The 20,068-nt window shown below is 39.5% G+C and overlaps 2 protein-coding genes across 2 annotated transcripts; one reads left to right on the plus strand and one right to left on the minus strand.

The window, feature by feature from the left end:
• The first annotated feature begins 2,726 nt into the window (after positions 1–2,726).
• On the plus strand, positions 2,727–10,179 carry gamt (guanidinoacetate N-methyltransferase). The gene is made up of 6 exons (XM_080429991.1): positions 2,727–2,995; positions 7,295–7,440; positions 7,575–7,638; positions 8,095–8,162; positions 9,169–9,279; positions 9,796–10,179. The coding sequence occupies exons 1-6, from the start codon at positions 2,818–2,820 to the stop codon at positions 9,934–9,936; spliced, it is 708 nt and encodes a 235-aa protein (XP_080286117.1). The 5' UTR covers positions 2,727–2,817; the 3' UTR covers positions 9,937–10,179.
• A 2,139-nt stretch (positions 10,180–12,318) lies between these two features.
• ndufs7 (NADH:ubiquinone oxidoreductase core subunit S7) lies at positions 12,319–18,513 on the minus strand. Its single transcript, XM_080430831.1, has 8 exons — positions 18,467–18,513; positions 16,609–16,648; positions 16,418–16,489; positions 15,367–15,487; positions 14,460–14,639; positions 13,985–14,031; positions 13,104–13,192; positions 12,319–12,607 (listed from the first exon to the last, which is right to left on the minus strand). The coding sequence occupies exons 1-8, from the start codon at positions 18,492–18,494 to the stop codon at positions 12,510–12,512; spliced, it is 675 nt and encodes a 224-aa protein (XP_080286957.1). The 5' UTR covers positions 18,495–18,513; the 3' UTR covers positions 12,319–12,509.
• Between the last annotated feature and the right edge of the window lie 1,555 nt (positions 18,514–20,068).

A 20,068-nucleotide genomic window follows, 5' to 3' on the forward strand; every position in this document is an offset into this window, starting at 1 on the left:
CTTTTTTCACTATTTGCTAAGATTTTTCATAGATTTTCAATACGACATTATTATCACAATATCGATATATTATTTGGTCAAAAGTATTGTGATATTTGATTTTGTCCATATTGCCCAGCCCTGGCTATGGCTCTGCATGTGGTTGATTATTTTAAACTTGTGCGAAAACGAATTATTTCTATGAATCAGAGTACAGTAACAAAATAAAATAACTTAAACAGTACATAAAACAAGTCAACTAAAACAAAATAACTTAATTAAAACAGCTGCAATCACAGTTAAAAGTGTTAAGGGCCATTGGTTGCTCTGAACTGACCAAATGATGGCAAGGAGCTGATTTTCAAAGACTTTTGAAGCTCATTCCAGGAAGTTGGGCCGCTGACAGAGAAAGCTGCCTTGCTCAGCTCTGTCTGAGCATGAGGAACCTTGAGCATCAAAAAATCACTGGAGCGGGTCCTATAAGTGCTATTGTTCTGTTCCAGCATGGAACAAATATATAAGCAGGGAGCATATAATGATGGAGCTCTTGAGTACGGAGGCGGATGGCGTCACTCTGAACTCATTTCACATCTTTTATTGTAATGGAATGTAGGAGAGGTCAACAACCAGGAAGTTTATGCTGATTTCTGTTTACTGTATGATGCCGTTGATTTTAATTGGAGTACTGTTATTGTAATGCAAGGTTGGTAAGAGCTTGATATAGGGGGTTGACAGGTTATAGTCATCATTGTCGTTCTTATTGCAGATCTGATGATTATTCATATTAATTGATTAAATGCTTCAGTCTGTGCTACTTTTACTAATGTAATTGATTTCAAGTTTGTCTTTATGTTGTATTTTATGCATGCAGACAAAAACTGTGTATTTCAACTCATTGTGTCCGGTGAATTGCACATAATCATTGTGCAGCAGTTGATAAACAGTTGGATAATCTGACTTGTCATGTGGTGAGGCAGGACTCTGCTGCCCTTTGACTGTATTTTATGCATGCAGACAAAAACTGTGTATTTCAACTCATTGTGTCCGGTGAATTGCACATAATCATTGTGCAGCAGTTGATAAACAGTTGGATAATCTGACTTGTCATGTGGTGAGGCAGGACTCTGCTGCCCTTTGACTGCTTAGTTTTGAGGGACCTGTCCTTTGATCCTTGAACTCAACAGCATGGTGGCCTCCAGTGGAGCAGACAGCATGAACAAACCCATCGTGATGTGACGTGTTGTCTGCTTGTAGATTAGATTAGATTGTGGATTTTTGTTTTGGAAAATGTCAACACAAATCTTCTAATATTTTCAGATGTGGGTCTGCGGCCAAACACATTTCGGGGGCCTTGACATGAAAATGTTTGAGAAACAATATAGAGACTACCTAGGCTAAAGGTACAGCAGCTATAAGTCAACCTAAAACCACCCGTGCATTGTTCTGAGAAATGGTACGCATGTAGATGAAGATTCCTATTGAAAACTGATGCGCTTACAGGAAACCAACATGAGAAATGCATTTTTTTCAGGGAAGATGGCTCTCGGTGCTTGAACCTGTCACATAATTTAAATGAGGTAGGTGCACAGAAGAACCCACACAAGTGACATCACTCAAAAGCTGTTATATTGGCCAGGCCAGCAGTGTCCTGAAGGTAGAACAGAACCAGTAGTGGAAAGTAACTAAGTACACGTACTCAAATACTGTAATTAAATACAATTTAATATATTTAATATTAGAAAACATGCATTAACCACTTCAGCCCTATATATACTTTGGCAGTATGAAAATAGCCGATCTATAAGCTCACAACGCACCGCGTAGATCAGCTATTTTCAAAAGATTTTGAATACATTTTGAAATGGGACATTCTGCGAGTACTTTTTGTACTTTAAATACGTTTTGATGCCAATACTTTTGTACTTTTACTCAAGTACATTCTTAATACCAGACTTTTACTTGTAACAGAGTATTTCTACATTGTGGAATTGATACTTTTACTTAAGTAAAGCATCTCAGTACTTCTTCCACCACTGAACAGAACAGAAATGTTACCATCCACATGCGCAAATCAGCCTCACTGTGGGAGTTGACAGTAACACTTGCTATGCATCCCATGTCTTTAATGTGTTAAAAACATTATAATGCATTATAATCTGCTTATAACACTGTATAATTCTAGTCATAAGCACTCATAAATACTCATTCATAACACAAGGCATTTTGTAATGACTTATAAGATCACGTATAAATGCATTGTGATATACAGTCAAGTATAAATGCATTGTGATATATATGTGATATGGTTAACTCAGTGGTTCTCAAATGTCAAGGACCCCCAAATGAATACGTATTTGGCCGTGGACCCCATCTGAAAATATTTTGTGCCAGTGACCACATACAAGATTTGTGTTCAATTTTTATTTTAATAGTCGTTATACATGCTTCATAACGCATTGCATCAGAGCTTGTAGATCTGCTTTTTTTAAATCCCGGACCCCATATTGAGAACCACTGGTCTAACTATTCCTACAGGGCCTATATATAGCCTATACTATATGTAATGTTATGCAATGGCATCAATGACTGTAACATGCATGAGTAACTCATTCATTGGTTGTAGGATTATTGTTATTGAAGCTGTTTTCAGCCAACAGTTTGGCAGCAGTGGTCAACCTTCTTATTGACCTCCCTGCGCAGTCAGCACTTTTGGACCCCTATATAAACCCTCCCAGCCGCCACTCATTCCTTCCCAGTTCTCTCCTCTCTGACGGACCCTCCGAGACAGACAAAGCAGTCCTCACTCCACACAACAACAAAACAACAACAAGCTGCAAAATGACCACCACAGCAGTGCCCATTTTCTCCAAGGGAGAGGACTGCAAGGCCGGCTGGCATGACGCGGGCGCCGGGTACAACGAGGCGGACACGCACCTGGAGATCCTGGGCAAGCCCGTCATGGAGCGCTGGGAGACCCCGTACATGCACTCACTGGCCACCGTAGCGGCTTCCAAAGGTATAGTAACCCGTTTGTTAAACCAACCCGAAAGAAAGTGCTTTGCTTTATTAGGTCTCGATGTTCAGGCCTCGATGATTTCGTGCAAAATCAGTTCGCTCCAATCGGAACCTCTCCCTCCGCTGTAAAGCTACGAGATGAGGTCCCACAGCGTCGGGAGCCGGCAGAGTGCGACACCGGTGAATATTGTTAATTCTTACATTTTTCCACACATCGGATCCAAAAAGTAAAGGTATTCCCCCTTGGTCTCAAATGTTTAACATTTTAGCGGTAAAGAAAATCTAACCGACGGGTTGAAAGAAGCGTTTAAATTGCTTTTTTTTGTCAGCCTGTGGCCAGTCAACCCCCGTCCGCATGCGCAGTACTGCTCCCGTAAGGTTGCATTGGGAAAACACGCCACAGGCTGACTAAATAAGAGATTTAAACGCTTGTTTCAACCTGTCACTTAAGTTTCTTGACCGCTAAAATGTAAAACATCTGAGAGCAGGGTAGAATACCTTTACTTTTTGTATACAATACGCGGAAAAGGGTAAGAATCAACAATATTGGCCACTGTTCGCCGGTGTCGCACTCTGCCGGCACCCGACGCCGTGGGACCTCATCTCGGATAGCAGAGGGAGAGGAGACGTTCCAAATGGGGATTTCGTGCAAAATCACAGCTGGCACTGGCAGTGGCAGTGCGAAGTTATATAAATAATCGTTATAAACTCAAGTGTCCGGGTCGTGCTGTTATATTATAACCCAGTACCCACAAGTATGCAACCAATGAACCAATGAGCCATTTGCTCAAGTGTGCGCTATTATAGCACGATTGAATGGGAGCCATGCGAGCATGGTTGTTTTAAAACGTTTTCAAGTGCAACTGTTTTCGACGGTATTTCCATGCTGGAAATTGAATAGGCCTAGATGACAAGTGGTGTGTGGCAGCAGCTGTTACTATACATAAGATTCTCTGACAATTCCAAGAAGCCTCTTCTCTTATATAGCCTCGAACAGAAGTCACTTCGGCACGTTTCACAACACTGGAAGACTGTGGCTCATCCGTGCGTCTGAATGGCATTGCATAGTCGTGCGTAAAACTCTGCTTGCCATGCACCCAAATCAGCGGGGGGGAGCTCATTTCCGAGATTTCAATTGTAGTGATGGAAAAAGTACTCAATTGTTTTTAGGGACCAGTCGAAATTTACATAAGGGGGGGTATGGAGGAAAATAGGGGAGGGTCATGCCTTTCTAATTTTGGTCCAAGGGAGGGTCAGCTAATTTTACTTTGAATCCAAGGGAGGGTCATGCAATTTTGAATTGATAAAATAGTCCGTTTTTTATATACCTTTTTAGTACAGCAGAACAGTGGTCAATGACCCCTCTCCATTTCAAAGGATACAAAGAATTCAAATCAAGTAACACCTTGTCTATTTAGAATCAATGACGGTCGTTAACAAGCCATCAACGCACAGCGAGTGTGAACGACCCAGTCAAATCTATTCAGCGTCTTAACGATGGTGGTTGAACAATTAAGCAAAACTTCAACAGGCGTTATTGGAGAGATGCATTATAAATAGGCCTACTATAACTGGATATTCATAATCATTTGAAGTAATTCTGTGCATGTGATTAATGTGGATCTATATGGACAGTTGTGTATAGATGCCTAGCTCCACAAGTAAAACCAGAAGCATCAGGCCATAATTGATAGCCTAATTTGTTTTATGTAGGCAACAGTGTAGTTGTAGTCACTGTAGTTGATAATTAAAAGGGCAGAGTGACAAAAGTTTTAAACTACTGGTTACCAAATATTCAACTTTCTTCAATCTGACCAGGATTCAATGGGTTTCCCACATGTAAGATGAGAACACTATCCATTCTGCTACCACTACTACAGATACACTGTGCATTTAGCAAGACTGACTACACTACAGCAATGTTCTAATCAATGTGGAAAGCAAAACATTGGACATATCAGTTTTAAATGTCATGTTGTATTTGATGGGGAGGGTTAGGGGTGTCAAGAATTTCACAATACGATACATGATGTTGGGCATGATATCGATATGATATATTATTAATGTTCTTTTCTCATGTATCATCAACATTGGCCATCATCTTATAAATAACGTTATAAAGCAAGTTAGAAACAATTACAAAGTGCTTTGTACACACAAATAAATACATTTGTGCAAGCTTAATGGAGAAGTGAAGTTCTCACTAACTATAAACCCATTGTTTCAGAGGACAGATAGACATTAATATAACAAATATAATATTATATAAGACTGCATAACTATAAATTCCACAAACCTCATATTTTTGTCATCTGGACTTTACCAACCAAGTGCAGCCTAGTTAATTCCAACAGCTAAATAACATCTATAATACCAGATACAGTATAATACAATCTTAGATTAGATGTAGGCCTATTTGAGAGTGCAGATGCATGTCACATTAACGAGCGTCAACGAGCATCAGCTGACACACAACACCTCCCCTCTGCAGTGCTTTAAACTGAAAGTGACTGACTGGAGTCTGTTTCATTTCTCTCCAAAATACCTTGAATATGATGGAGGACATGATTAATAATTACTATGATTATGATAAGCTTTACATTTCATATCATACAGTAAAAACTCCTAACTTTCACCGGCAAAAAAAAGAAAGTGTTTTTTTTGTATTAAAAAAACAATTAAAAAAATATTACGATACAGTATGACATCATGACAATACCTATCATCACATTTTAATACCACGATAGGCTATATCGTGACACAATATATCGTGACACTTCTAGGCGGGGAGGGTTACTCTTTTTTTTGTAATCACTTGGGGAGGGTCATTGATTTTTTTTTTTTGTCAAAGGGAGGGTCATGGCATTTTAGATCAGGGCACATACATTTCCTCCATGCCCCCCCTTATGTAAATTTCGACTGGTCCCTTACTTAAGTAAAAGTATCAATACAGCAATGAAGAAATACTTACAAAGTTACAAGTAAAAGTCCGGAATTCCAAATTGACTTGAGTAAAAGTACAAAAGTATTGGTATCAAAATGTACTTAAAGAACCAAAAGTAGAAAGTACTCATTATGCAGAGTGTCCCATTTCACAACTTTTCAAATGTATACAAATCTTTTGAAAATAGCAGATCTACAAGCTCAAATTGTGTAGAGATGGGATGCATCGTGAGCTTGTGGATGGCTATTTTCAAATGGCTGCAATGTGTATTTATAGGGCTGAAGTGGTTAATGTATATTTTGTAATAATAATCAAAATCTACAAAGTAACTAGTAACTAAAGTTTTCAAATAAATAAGTACAATTATAATATTTATCTCTGTGATGTAGTGGAGTAGAAGTAAAAGTACTGAAAATTGGAAATACTCCAGTAAAGTAATAATACCTAAAAATGGTACAGTACTTGAGTAAATGTACTTAGTTACTTTACACCACTGTGCAATTGACATGTAGCACCACACCACTACAAGTTAAATTGTGATTATGAAACAATGTGGGATTTCACACTCAGTAACATCATGTGACAGTTACTGTATACTCCTGTCGGTTTGGAGGGGTCAGGGAGGAGACCTTCCCCCTCATCTATTTATATGCTTATACTTGTAGCCAGTAGTCATATGTGTAAACCTACTCGGACACCCCTGGTATTTCTATCACATGCTTACAACCAACTGCTTTCCCTGCATTCCGAGCACTTAAAGCCCCCTCTGCAAGGCTCTGTCCAAAACTTAAAGCCCCCTCTGCAAGGCTCTAAGGGCGTCTGTCCAATACTGTGGTCCAAAACAAGATACCTCAAAACCTACTGGCTGGATTGCCATGCACCTTCATGCTCCCCAGAGGATGCACCCTATGGATTTTGGTGACCCCCCTCTTGCGCCACCTGTAGGCCACAATTTCAACTTGTACAAAACATACCTCAGAAACTATTCTTTGATTGCCAATGCCAGGAAACTGATCGCATTAATGCTCCCCAGTCCGTAAGTTGAACCCTAACCATTTGAGTGGCATTTTCTCTAGAGCGACCAAAATGTTAATGTAAATTTGTTTTGGGCCCCACTAGTAAGAGCATAGGGCTCTAAGGATGGCATTGCTGCTCAGTTTAAACCATCTCTGTCCAGGTGGATATAAGGAGCAGCACAGCCTCTAGCAGGGCTTTAGACTTGTAGTATTGTTATAACCTGGGCACACCAGCTGGGAAAAGGCCTGAAACAACAAGCAAAGTAGCTACAATGTTGACCACGTGTTGGAAGGGGGGTGTCAGAGAATTATAACTTAAATGGCTGTTTTATGACATTAGGTGGTCGTGTTCTGGAGATCGGGTTTGGCATGGCCATTGCTGCCACCAAAGTGGAGTCGTACCCCATCGAGGAGCACTGGATCGTTGAGTGCAACGACGGCGTGTTCGCCAGACTGCAGGAATGGGCCAAAGTTCAGCCACACAAGGTGAGCACCAGCTCAACTAGCTCTACAGCACTGCTTCTCAAACCTTTTCATTTCAAGGACCCAGCCTTCATAACTCTGAGTGTGCACAACTGATCCATTTGGTTCCATTTGTAAATGTGATTCCTGTTCTATAGGTTGTTCCTCTGAAGGGCCTTTGGGAAGACGTGGTGCCCACCCTGCCTGACAACCACTTTGACGGTACGACAGAAAGGCCTTTGAACATAACTTGACATGCCGTCTCAGGCATTTATTTTATTTTATTTAATCTTTATTTAACCAGTAAAAAACACATTGAGACTAGAGTCTCTTTTACGAGTGTGAACTGGGAACTGGCGAAGAGGCATGAATGTTACACAGCTTTGCCAGTAACAACAAATTCAGGACAATAACAATGAAAGACATGTCAACATCCGTAAAAACATACCCACTACCTAGGAATGCTGTAGCTTTAGCATGCAAGCACGATGAAAAACAAAAGTTAGATACTTCTACATTTTAAAGAGCCATGTAAAATCATGCAACACTGGAATAAATGACATATTTCACAACATTATTGTACAGTGTACATACAATATGTGAATTGTCAAATGTTCCATCTATAACCAGCTTTGTCAGTGGTGTCTATGTGTTAATGTTATTGTCCCAATCCTCCAGGCATCCTGTATGACACGTACCCTCTGTCTGAAGACAAATGGCACACTCACCAGTTTGACTTCATCAAGGTAACATACACAATCACTTTAATCTAACCAAAGATTTTAAAAACATATTGTGATACGTTGCGTGAGTTTGTAGAGCGGCTATTTTCTCAATTTCTCTTAGGACAAAGTATACTGTATTAAATAAATCACCAAGTGCAATAAATATCTAGGAATATGGTGCACAGACAGACAGTTCTGATAGTAACGCAGCTTGTTGAATTAACACAACAGGATCTCCCAGTGCCCACTACATATTCTAGGGGATTTAGGTCATAACCCAAATGCAGAAAGATTGAATCAGTTGCTTAATACGTGTGTGTGTGTGTGTGTGTGTGTGTGTGTGTGTGTGTGTGTGTGTGTGTGTGTGTGTGTGTGTGTGTGTGTGTGTGTGCGTGCGCGTGTGTGTGTGTGAGAGAGGGGAAAATTAGTTGAAATGTAGGAAGGGATGAAGGTGACCTTGAGCAGGTGCTTTAACCCTAGTTGCTCCAGTTGCTGCTCAGTGGTGAACGGTTACCATTCAAGGGCTGCTATACAGGGAAGCTGTAAAAGCAGTGCATCCATGCTCAGTTAACTTCCCTGGCCCGTGTGTTTCAATGAATATGGAATGGATACATTCCTTGCATCACATTCAATCCCACAAGTCATTAGAAAAATGTTAACTGTTCAAAGTTAAGCCAGAGTTTATGATGGATGCAAGTTATTTGTTGGTTTACAAGACAAACAAATTGTGGTTTGAACAAAAATCATAAGGTTAAACCCAACAATAATGTGCCTGTCTCTGTGCTCAAATGCAATGCAAACCTGGAAGCACATGCAAACATAGGCAAACACAGGTGTTTGCATGTATTGTAACTAGTCCTGTTTCACGACAGGGCTCTATGGATTCTTAACTCCATGGTTGAAAAGCGATAGAGCCCCATAGGAGGGTGGAGCTCTAGGGAAATAGAACATCCACGCTCTGTCAGCTTTACCAGAGTAAATAAAGCTTAAAATAACATCATCTCATTTATTTTTCTTGTCTTTGTAGGGCCATGCCCACAGGCTGCTGAAAGCCGGCGGTGTCCTCACATACTGTAACCTGACCTCCTGGGGAGAGCTGCTCAAGAGCAAATACGACAACATTGAAAAGATGTTTGAGGTGGGTTACAGATCACTAATTAACACCTTAGTTAGTTATGGTTTCATTTGAACCCATTTAGACCTGAGGCAGATTCTACAAATCATCTATGTCGGGTCGAAACTTCATATGTCCAAAACTTACTTTTCAGGATTCAAATTTACAAATAGCAAAAGTAGCAAAAGTAGCAGATCTACCATCTCAGATTGCAGATATGCAACTTTTGATGCTTTTATGTGACATTGTAGTATGATCAAGTAGGGCATTCATTTACTGCTGCGACGTGTTGTAAAGCTTGTAGACAGCTTAGTTTCGTTGCATGACAAGCTTCCATAGAAGACATGCTGACTTCTATGGAATCCAAATGACATGGCGACTGAGAACTTTAATCCATGCACTCCTTTAATATTGATCTCAATAGTCAAGATTAAACCTACGTGTTGTCCCTACTAACCTGTGCAGATAAAGTGGAGGTTAATGATATAATGATAAGTGGATGATGCATTAATGATTTTTCCATTCCATTGATGTTTCCAGGAGACCCAGATGTCGCACCTGGTCCAAGCCGGTTTCAAGAAGGAGAAGATTAGCACCAGCACCATGGACATTGTCCCCCCCAGCGAATGCAAATATTACTCCTTCAAGAAGATGATCACTCCCACCATCCTAAAAGACTAAAGTTTAGTTGCCGCTGCATCCCACACGTAAGGGCCGTTCACACTGAGCATTTTAACTATAAAAATAGTTATGTTCACACCAACTATTAAAATAAATACAAATGGTGAACGATATAGTTATAGTTATCGCTATAGTTATAGTGCTCAGTGTGAACGGCCCTACGCTTTGTTTTTTATTGTAAAATGTCAACAACATAACAAACTCACCTCTGTACTGTATGTCTATGTGTCAACATGTACTTGAATAAATCCATCTTATCTACAGTACATTCTCATTCCACAGTTATTTAACATGATTTTCTATTGTGTTTTAAGATGCTTGTTGCTGTTCATTTGTTGATGTGCTGTCCTCACGGCCCAGTCTATTCATTAATCCATCTATCTTCCAACTCAGTCCCTAGGTACTGTATTAAACATAAACCATGATGAACCACATGAACTCTAGCTTCCATATTCTGGGCATGTTATAATAGGCGAACATTAGGCGAAAATAGGCAAACATTCTGCAAAGATAGCAGATCTACAATCTTGTGGAGCCTTTAAAGGAGGGACCAAGTACAGACCCCTGGGGGACCGTGGTCAATGAAGTATGTATATGGTTTAAAGGTGTAGTTCACCCAAATAATTACTTATTTTCTATCAATTACACGTCACATGTGTAATGTGTAATTGAAATAAGTCATTTCTTGGGTGAACTACTCCTTTAATAATTCTTCTCAAGTGCCTGCACTAGACAGACTTGTCTGCTGTCCCCATGCTTCAACACGTTTCAATAAATCTATGTCCCCAGACCCAACTCGATCAGTTAATTTGACATCAGTCATGTTGTAAGATTAACACCTCTTATATCAACATTGGATTGAACTTTGAATGTCACTGCATTCTTGTGCAGCATTATCTTGTGCAACGCTTAAATACAGGACACTGGTCCTCAAGAAAATAATTTCTCACTCTTTAATCTTCAGCCCAGCAAAAGTGATGGTAAAAAAAACACGGGTATTGCATCACATACTCCCACTGTGTATATCTTTTCTTTTTTTACGTTTCAATGTAAAAAACATAACAGATCTTCAAGCTCGCAGCGCATTGTGAGCTTGTTCATTGGCAAATTTTGCCTTTTCATTTATTTATTTTTTCACATATAATGAATGACATGCAAAAAAATAGGGATGCTAGGTTGAAAATGGTGAAATATCTGCTAGTGTACGTGGTTGTAACACATGGGAATAAGTGACCACCTGATATGGACACATTAATCATTCAGGGGACGGATGATGCAATGCTAAGTTTGCTGAGGACATCTACAGTAGGTCACACACACACACAGGCTGACTCCACCCCCACTGGCAGTGTTCATGTGATATTTGCCTCAGATGTATTGTACACTGTGTCTGGCAAGAAACACTAATCTATTATTTTTATGCAAACATGCATGGGTCATAGAAACAGTTTAATGTGCATGTGTATTTATAAGGTCAATTCGAAATATATAACAGCATTCATAATTGTGAAAAAAAACAGATATTGCTCCGGACCACTTAAACCCCATTTCAAATGAATAGATGTGCTCTTTTCGCTATCTTCGAAAATGTTGGAATATACTGGAATATTTGTGATCGCCTACAGTATATTAGTGACAAGGAGCAGCAGAACAAAGGTTGCAATAATAGAATACTGAATAGCAGTATTAAAGCTATTCAATAATGTAACATAATTAATCAAAAAGATGCATTATTTCTCCCCTCTGAAAGGATATTATTCCAGTAAATTCTATGATTGCTGTCCAGTCCCTTCATGTCTGCACAAGAACACCCTGTGGGAAGGGGGAGGGGCTGAAGGTCAGAGTTGGCACTGGGCTTTGGCCAATCAGTGAAGACGCAAGGTAAAAGCAAGAGACCACATTAATGTAGTGTATAAGCACCACCTAGTGGCTCATATTTGTCATAGAACAACAGAATTGGCTGCACCAGAGAAACTGAACCTTTATTACTATGGACCCTGGTTTTATTCTGTATTTCCCTACCATGTACAATCAATAGCACAATGTCATGGAGACAATACTATAATCTGTTGGGCTATCATAATGAATCAGCATTTGCGTCGCTACGGTGGTGGAGCTTAGAGAAGTGGGCTTATGACTGAAGGGTTGATGGTTTAAATCCCTGAATCAGATTTTAAAAAATCTAGATAGGGAAAGAGCTGTTTCTGTGCCCTTTGATCAAGGCAGTGACCAACAACATGCAACCAAGACCATTGTTGTATCGGGCAGCTCCCATTGTGTGTGCGTGTGTGTGTGTGCATGCGTGTGTAAATAAAGGTTTAAAATCAATCAAGTATGAATTAAATAACAACCAGTACAGCAACTGTAAATGAGAACAATGACTTTAAATGGATTAATAACTTTATTTTAATAAATTGGTTTCTCTACATGGAGGAGCCAGAGCTAAGGTTCCCGAAGATGCAGCCATCCAATCAGCTGAGCAGCTCACTGAGTGTCATCATCATTCTTATGCATCATCATCAGCCATAAATACAACATTTACATACAATCACACACAGATACAGGCTTGTTTTTCACTTGCGATACCAGATATGCATCTTCCTTTCACGTTTGATCTTCTTCTGTAGCTGTAGTGTGCCGTAGAGGAGCGCTTCTGCTGTAGGAGGGCAGCCTGGTGTGTGTGTGAGAGAGAGCGGTATGAGCCAAGTTAGTGGTTCCCAAAGGTTACAAGACCCAATAGATACATTTGATGTCTCTCTGGGAGCCAAATTAACAAAAACACATTATGAATTGATCACTTAAGCCATATTTCAACAATAGTGAAAGTACAAGCTCAAAACGCGTCTATCTTACACTTTTTAAGTCGCTCTGGGTCCGAAGAGCATGTGCTAAGTGCCTAAATTGTAATTGGTCAGATGACCTACGCCCCTGGATTCTTAACTGTGTAGTAATAGAAGAGGATTTCCACCAAAAAGAACAGCTGATTTATTCTGCTCACACAAAATTATGAACTGTCCTACATGGAGAGTTAATGATCTGAATTTGTCCTTTTTCCAGGACATGCACTCCATGAAACTCGATTTAGCAAGGACACTGAATAACCACAGTGACCTATAAAGCTGGGATGTATGGTGCAGAGGTTGTGAGCATTATGATGAAAGGCCTACCTGGAACATAGATGTCCACTGGAACGATGCGATCACAGCCTCTGACCACAGCGTATGAATAGTGGTAATATCCCCCTCCATTGGCACAGCTAGACCAACAACAGAATTACTATACATCTGTGTGCTTGACATAACATACTTGTAAACTAAACATATGTCTATTATTTGGTTTTAGGATTACAACACAACCCAGTTGACAAATAGCGAATAGCGTCATTCACTCATGAGTATCTGATGGATAAAGAAGCACAGCATTCTTTTACTGAGGCCTAATCTGTTTTGTGCAATGACATGTGTTATTACAAAACTACATTGTACATTCCATCTACAGAGATTATTTGGTGAGCAAAGGTCTTACAATAGTGATAAACATGAATGTCAACAAATGCATTTATGTTATGTCATTTATGCTCAAAGTTGGCATCTTAAAGATGGCTACTTTTACTTTAACCTAAAGCTTAACCCATTATGTACTTTGCTGTCACAAACATTGCTCATTTGATTAAGAAGAGATGGGTTTAGACAGGGTTGATCTCATTTATTCCAAGAGGAAAGCAAAGCGTTGAGAGATGTGGAGTCAAATGCCTCCAGTTAAAAGCTGGTTACTTTAGGGCTTAGTAAATAAATAACACATTTTATTGAGTATATGAAATTGTTAACACAATAAATAAGCCTTTAAAACTTCATGGACTTGCACTGGAGTAACATTCGGTAGTCAGTATGTTTTTTCTTCTTTTTTTAATGGAGCTTTGTCCTGCAATTTCTAGTGAATCAGTGTAATATTTCTGCCTCTTGAGACTTTGTCTCAATGTATTCGTTAATGGTTAAATAAAGGTTACATATAAAAGTTGAATATAAAACAGTAGTGTTGGTTTTCTTACCTTCCCATGGAAATAACATATCTGGGTTCTGGCATCTGGTCATAGACCTGGAGGCAAAACGGTGATGAGGGAATTGATAACATGCAGTCTACCAATTCAACTGACCCAGTGCCTTCTGAGCTCATGTACAACTACAAACCAACACAAACTGGAAAGCACTTTACACATTTCTTTTTTGCTGCACACCCTAATTTTGGGCAAATTATCAAAAACGTTAAATTGTTTTATTTTTTATATTTGTTAAAAAATAGCAGCTCTACAAACTCAACTTGTAGATGTGCCATTTTCTTTATTTTTCATACGACAAAGTATACAGGGCTTCAGTGGTAAAAACTCAAAACAGACTAGAATAATTACATATTATATATATTTTTTTTTTTTACAAGGTGAAGCACTTTGAATTACATTTATGTACACAAATGTGCTATGAACACAGATTAATCGATTAAACGATAGTTTGTGTTGTTGTTCCTACCTTACGGAGAGCGGGAGCCATCTTATTGGTCAGGGTTCCAGCCACGATCATCACGTCAGACTGTCGGGGGCTGGCGCGGAAGACCACCCCGAAGCGATCCATGTCGTATCGAGGAGCCGCCATGTGCATCATCTCCACGGCACAACACGCCAGGCCAAATGTCATCGGCCACAAGGAGCTCTGAGGGACACACAGCAGAACAATTAGATATAACATAGATGAGTGACATTCTAGTAAAATAGACAAACATGTTCATGCGTCACTTATGTGTTCTTGACATTAACGCCATTCTCTATCTATCTAGTTGGACTGATCTAGACTCCTGATATGTAAATGTTAATATGAACTTTCAATATTTCAACTAGCAGACTAAAAACTACAACCCTTTCTGCATAATTAGATGAGCTATCACTTGACGTTTGTCTCTCCAATCCCTACAACACCCTGGTCAATGCTCCAAGTGTCCTTAACTCTTTTCTGTCCTGGCTCCCAAACTGTGGAATAACCCCAGGCAGAGAATTGAGTGAAGGGCAAGACTGGGTATGGTGCGTACAATTATATAACAATCAAGTCTACATGAAGAATGTGCATGGGAAAGAGATTGATATAGAGATTGTTATACCAATGTTTTTTTTTAAATATACAGTATATGTAAAAAATATATATATATGTGGGGACAAAATGCATGGAGCTGCACAAGACATTTGGTGCCGATCTGACCAGCGGTTTCCAAGATTAACTCCAGACGAACAGGACTCCAGAGAAGGACAGAGACACATACACAGACCAACCCTCTTTACAGGTGGCTAATCTCCTACAGAGCCACATCGTAAAGATATCAACCAGCACATGACATGTACCATTATCCTGCATAGTATCAACCGTCAATATAGTGACAGGTACTGACCCTGCGAGCCCAGTTGACCAGGTCATCCAGCTTGGTGATGACATACTCTCCTTTACTGGTGGCTACTGCTGCTGGTTTGGCTGCAGCCAGTGCCGTGCTCTTCTCTCTGACTGGAACAACACTGGAAAACATGTCACACAGAGCAGAGTGATGCTTTAAAAGACAACTTCACCAACGTTTTAAATTAATCCCGTCATACTACTGTGAGGGCAAGTGACAATCTGACTTAAAACATCCATTCAGTGTCTAAAAAGCGTACTCTCAACGGCACTGGAAAAAAACTGTCATAAAACATTCTAGCACCACCTAGAGAGCAAGCTCTTGAGACACAGAATGTTGGGAATAGGGTCGATAATCGTTAAAAAAAAACCACTCACAATGGTTGTGAGTTGTGAGTGAATCGTCGTATGCCGGAGATTTATTGTGAAATTGTACTCCGTCATTCACTAGGATGAATTAGCTTCTGTTGAGCTGCAAATTCAGTACCACTTAAACCCTCTATAATGTTGGCAAACGTTCCCCCCAGAATAGGGATGTTGGGTTTCAAGTGGTTAACAAAAGTGGCATTTTAAGTTTTAAGCATTTTGCCACAATAATGGTGTCATGTAATTTTCATATCGTCCCATCCCTAGCCCACTAGCCACGGGAAAAATTACGTTTTTTACGTCAGTGGCAGTGAATGAGTTAAGACCTGAGGACAACTCTAAAAACGCCTTCTAAATCCTGACCTAAGTTTAAGTTAAAAATATGTTGCTATATTTATATATATATATATAGCAACAGCTAATGTTCCACAAAGGGGTTCCCGGATTGAAAGGTATAACAACGAATAGGTGTTCCAGGTCTAAATGGGCTAGTTGGGAAGTGCTGCTGTAGGTCCTCCCCACAACAGAACAATAGGATTCAGGTTTTGGTGAAGTTGCCGTTTAAAGATTAGCCTACTTTCAGGAACTTAAGTTTTACTGAAAAGAATACCACTATTGTAATACTAATAATTAATGAAGACCTATAGATATTTCATACCACAAATCAACCTCACCGCTAATCTCACCTTGTGGAGGAATTCTCGCTTTTAGCATTTCGATGCAGACTCCTCTGTTGGATAGCATATAGTGAAATAGGCCTGTATGGTGGAGAAACAGAGCAGACCAGTCAGCAACATAAAAGATGAGTCAGAACTCTTGCAAGTGTCATGCATACATTATTGTTTGGTTAATTCTGGCAGCAGTAGGTTCTTCTTACCTCGATGAGAAGCAGCCAAACGAGGCCAGGCGAGGCACAGCTAAGGAGAAGGATCAAACATGTGTAAGTACTAAAGTTACAATCATAAGATAAATAAAAAAAACTGTGTGTGTGTCAAATGAATAGTAATAGTCTGTCACAAGTAGCCCACTCAACCTAGCAGTGATTTTGTCAACATTAGTGAGAACAGCTCGCGAGAACGTAGGTCCTTGTGAAGACTAAGTTAAGTTGATTTGTATAGAATATTTCATGTAAAGTTATGTTTTTCACATTAAAACTCTCTCAGTGCCAATGAAATGAAAAAATATGTTCTCTAAACTGCCAGCATTTTTTTTTTTCAAAGTAAAAAAAAAGTGCTTAGGAAGCGAGATGCAGCCTTTTTTCAGTTATAAGTTAAACAAAGAGTGGATGGAGCTGCAAATCTTCAGATAATTATCTTCTTGGGTGGTTCTGAACATTAATATATATATATATATATATATATATATATATTTATTATATATATATTTTTTTTAACTCAGGATTTTTCGTTCTGGCACCGAGGGCATTCAGAAAAAAATCGGGATAACTCGGGGCTTGGCACTGAGAGAGTTAACGGACAACAAAAATATGAACTAACAGATACACAAAGTGCATGTAAACTAATGGCGAATAATACTGGGGGGAAATTACACTGAAATATTTGTTGTTTGTTCCAGCTTACTAATGATTGTATTGACTTCCAGCAGATGCTAGGACCAGTTTAGGAGAGCAGTGCCTGATGACCTGAGAGGTTTGATTGGTTTACAGTGAGCAGGTCACGAGCTAAACCAGGGGTTTTCAACCGGTGGTATTGCAGGTGGTCCCTGGCCATGCATATTTTTTTTTATTTTTTTTACTTTTTTTTTTATTACATTTTTTTTACTTTTAATAACTTACAGGAGTTCTTACTGTATGGTGTGTGTGTGATATGAAATGTGAACTTACCATAATCACAGTAATACTTAATCATATTCCATCATATTCAAACAAAATCACTGTATTTTATTAGATATTATATTGATATTATAGCTATTTTCTCCAGCTCCCTGTAGTGCATGAACCCCGCACCACTATTGTGTGGGGTGGGTCTATGATGGACCCACCACGCACAATAGTGGTGGTCCCCAGGTTGCTCTTAGTCAGGATGGTGGTCCCTGGGTCAATATCAGTTGAAAACCCCTGAGCTAAACCATCAAGAGCCTTGTAAACAATGTGATTCTGTATATGATAATGTGTTCAGCTTTTCTTGTCCCAGAGAGCACCTTGGCTGCAGCATTTTGAATGACATAACATGTCCGAATGACATAACAGTCTGACAGTATTTGTTTTGGTTAGTCCAGAAATGACTGCATTGCTGTTATCTAATCTGGTAGCCTTTAAATTTATATTTAAAAAAAAATATATCCCAGTAATATTACTAACATGATGTTGAAATGTAAGGTCCGATCTTGAGCCCCCCCTGACCATTATCACAAACTACGTCAGTCTTGCCATAAACGTATAAAGTGTCAATGTTATATAACATTCTAATGGACTGTCTGTAGTGTTATTGTTATTACATCTAAAATATGTTATCCTATCCATTCCTGGCTGCCGCTGATGGCTAGTAGCAGCATCTAACTGCTGCAGTAATAGTCTGTTAGCTTCATGCTAACACACACAGAGCAAGGTCAGTCTGCGCAGAGCAAAACATTACACATTAGAGCACTGGGACACGTCACACACTCAAGCTTCCATGACTTTATGCACGTTTAATGAACATATTGAACTCTTGACTTCACAAAACCCCAGGAAACTAGAGAAAAGAGCGTAGCATTTTAGTCATAACATCACTTACCAACAAGCGCCGCCATCTTTGAAATCATCTGTGTTATTCAAGCACTGTTTCCGGTTATGGGCGATGGCCTCTTGGGGGCGCTGCAGCTCAAAAGTCAACTTGAACTTCATTGTAGGTTTTATGGTTCTCAAACTTTTACATTTCAAGGTTTCCCCTTAACTCTGTCATGTCAGTATACAAATGGAACCAAATGGGCCAGTTACAGACTTGTAAGGGTCAATATATAGACCCCCCTAAAGGAACCCAGAGAGTCCCTGGATTCCACTTTGATAACTACAGTTGTAGGGGGATTTAATTATTTTGTGCCAGGCAGGGACCCCCAATACAAGATCTGTCTTCTTTTTCAAGATTTTGTTGATTGCCAAAATACAAGCTATTTTCAAATAGCCGAATAAGCCGATGCATATAGGTTTAAAGTGGTTAAACTGATTTTGATGCTTTGTTAACTCATTTTGCTGGGGACCCCCTGGAACCCCCTCAAGGACGCCTGGGGGTCCCCAGACCTCACTTTGAGAAGCACTGCTCTAGATCAGTGGTTCCCAAACTGGGGGTCGGGACCTAGCCTGGTTCCATACCATAGTCCCCGCCCACTCTCAGTCTGATAATCAGGTCGGGACCCCCAGGGGGTCACCAAATTATTTTGGGGGGTCCCCAGATGATTAGCTTAATGTGCAACATTGTTGTCTCACTCTACAGTGAACAAACCAACATACAGTATAAGTGTATACAGGGTATCTGCACATTTCTAAAGTGGCAATTTAAGGACCTTTAGACCTTTTTAATACCAAATTAGCTAAATTGTCAAATATTACTTAAGAAAGGGGCAAACATTGTGAACATAGCCGATCTACAAGCTCACAACTGTGCGAGGCGTTGTGAGCTTGTAGTTCGGCTATTTTTACAATATTTATCTGTTGGAACCAAGTCAAACTAAATGTATGTGCTTGTCAGGGTGGGGGGTCCCCAGTTAAAATTTGATTATTTTGGGGGGTCACGGCCTGAAAAGTTTGGGAACCCTTGCTCTAGAGATGACGTGAAATCCTCTCAAACAGTGAACTTTAACTTTATTGTAGTGTTTGTTTGTTTTTTGTTTTTTTTAACAGTCTATGGTTTTATTATAGGGAGGTTATTTTAGACGTGCAGCTCCACCCGACCCAGACACTCAACTTTGTTGACCTACATTTAGCAGGACTGTGTAATTTAACGTTCCATCCTTAATCATGTCAAATGTACTGTGCCTTTTTATGAGGTTTTCCAAATGAACTAAACCAAACTGACAGGACACTAACTTTTGGACTGGGTTTTAGTCTTCTACTAATTTTCTTCGAGCTGAGGAAAATCGTTTTTAATTCAATTTTCGAATATTTTCAAAGAATATATCTTTTGATTATTTGATTGGTTGTTTTATTGCCTGAAGGTCTGAGTGACTGAAATGTTGATCAGAAGTCCATTTTGTTAATGTTGGATAGGGAGATAGAGTTTCCTTCATTGTATGATGATTAAAAATCATTGATTGATTGATCACATGTATCAGCTTTGTTTCCAAAGGACAGCAATTCAAGGGAGAAACCAGCATGAGATTTGTTTTTGTTTACCGTCTTG

Source organism: Gymnoscopelus braueri, assembly GCF_963280865.1.
Source record: "Gymnoscopelus braueri genome assembly, chromosome: 6".
NCBI lineage: Eukaryota > Metazoa > Chordata > Actinopteri > Myctophiformes > Myctophidae > Gymnoscopelus > Gymnoscopelus braueri.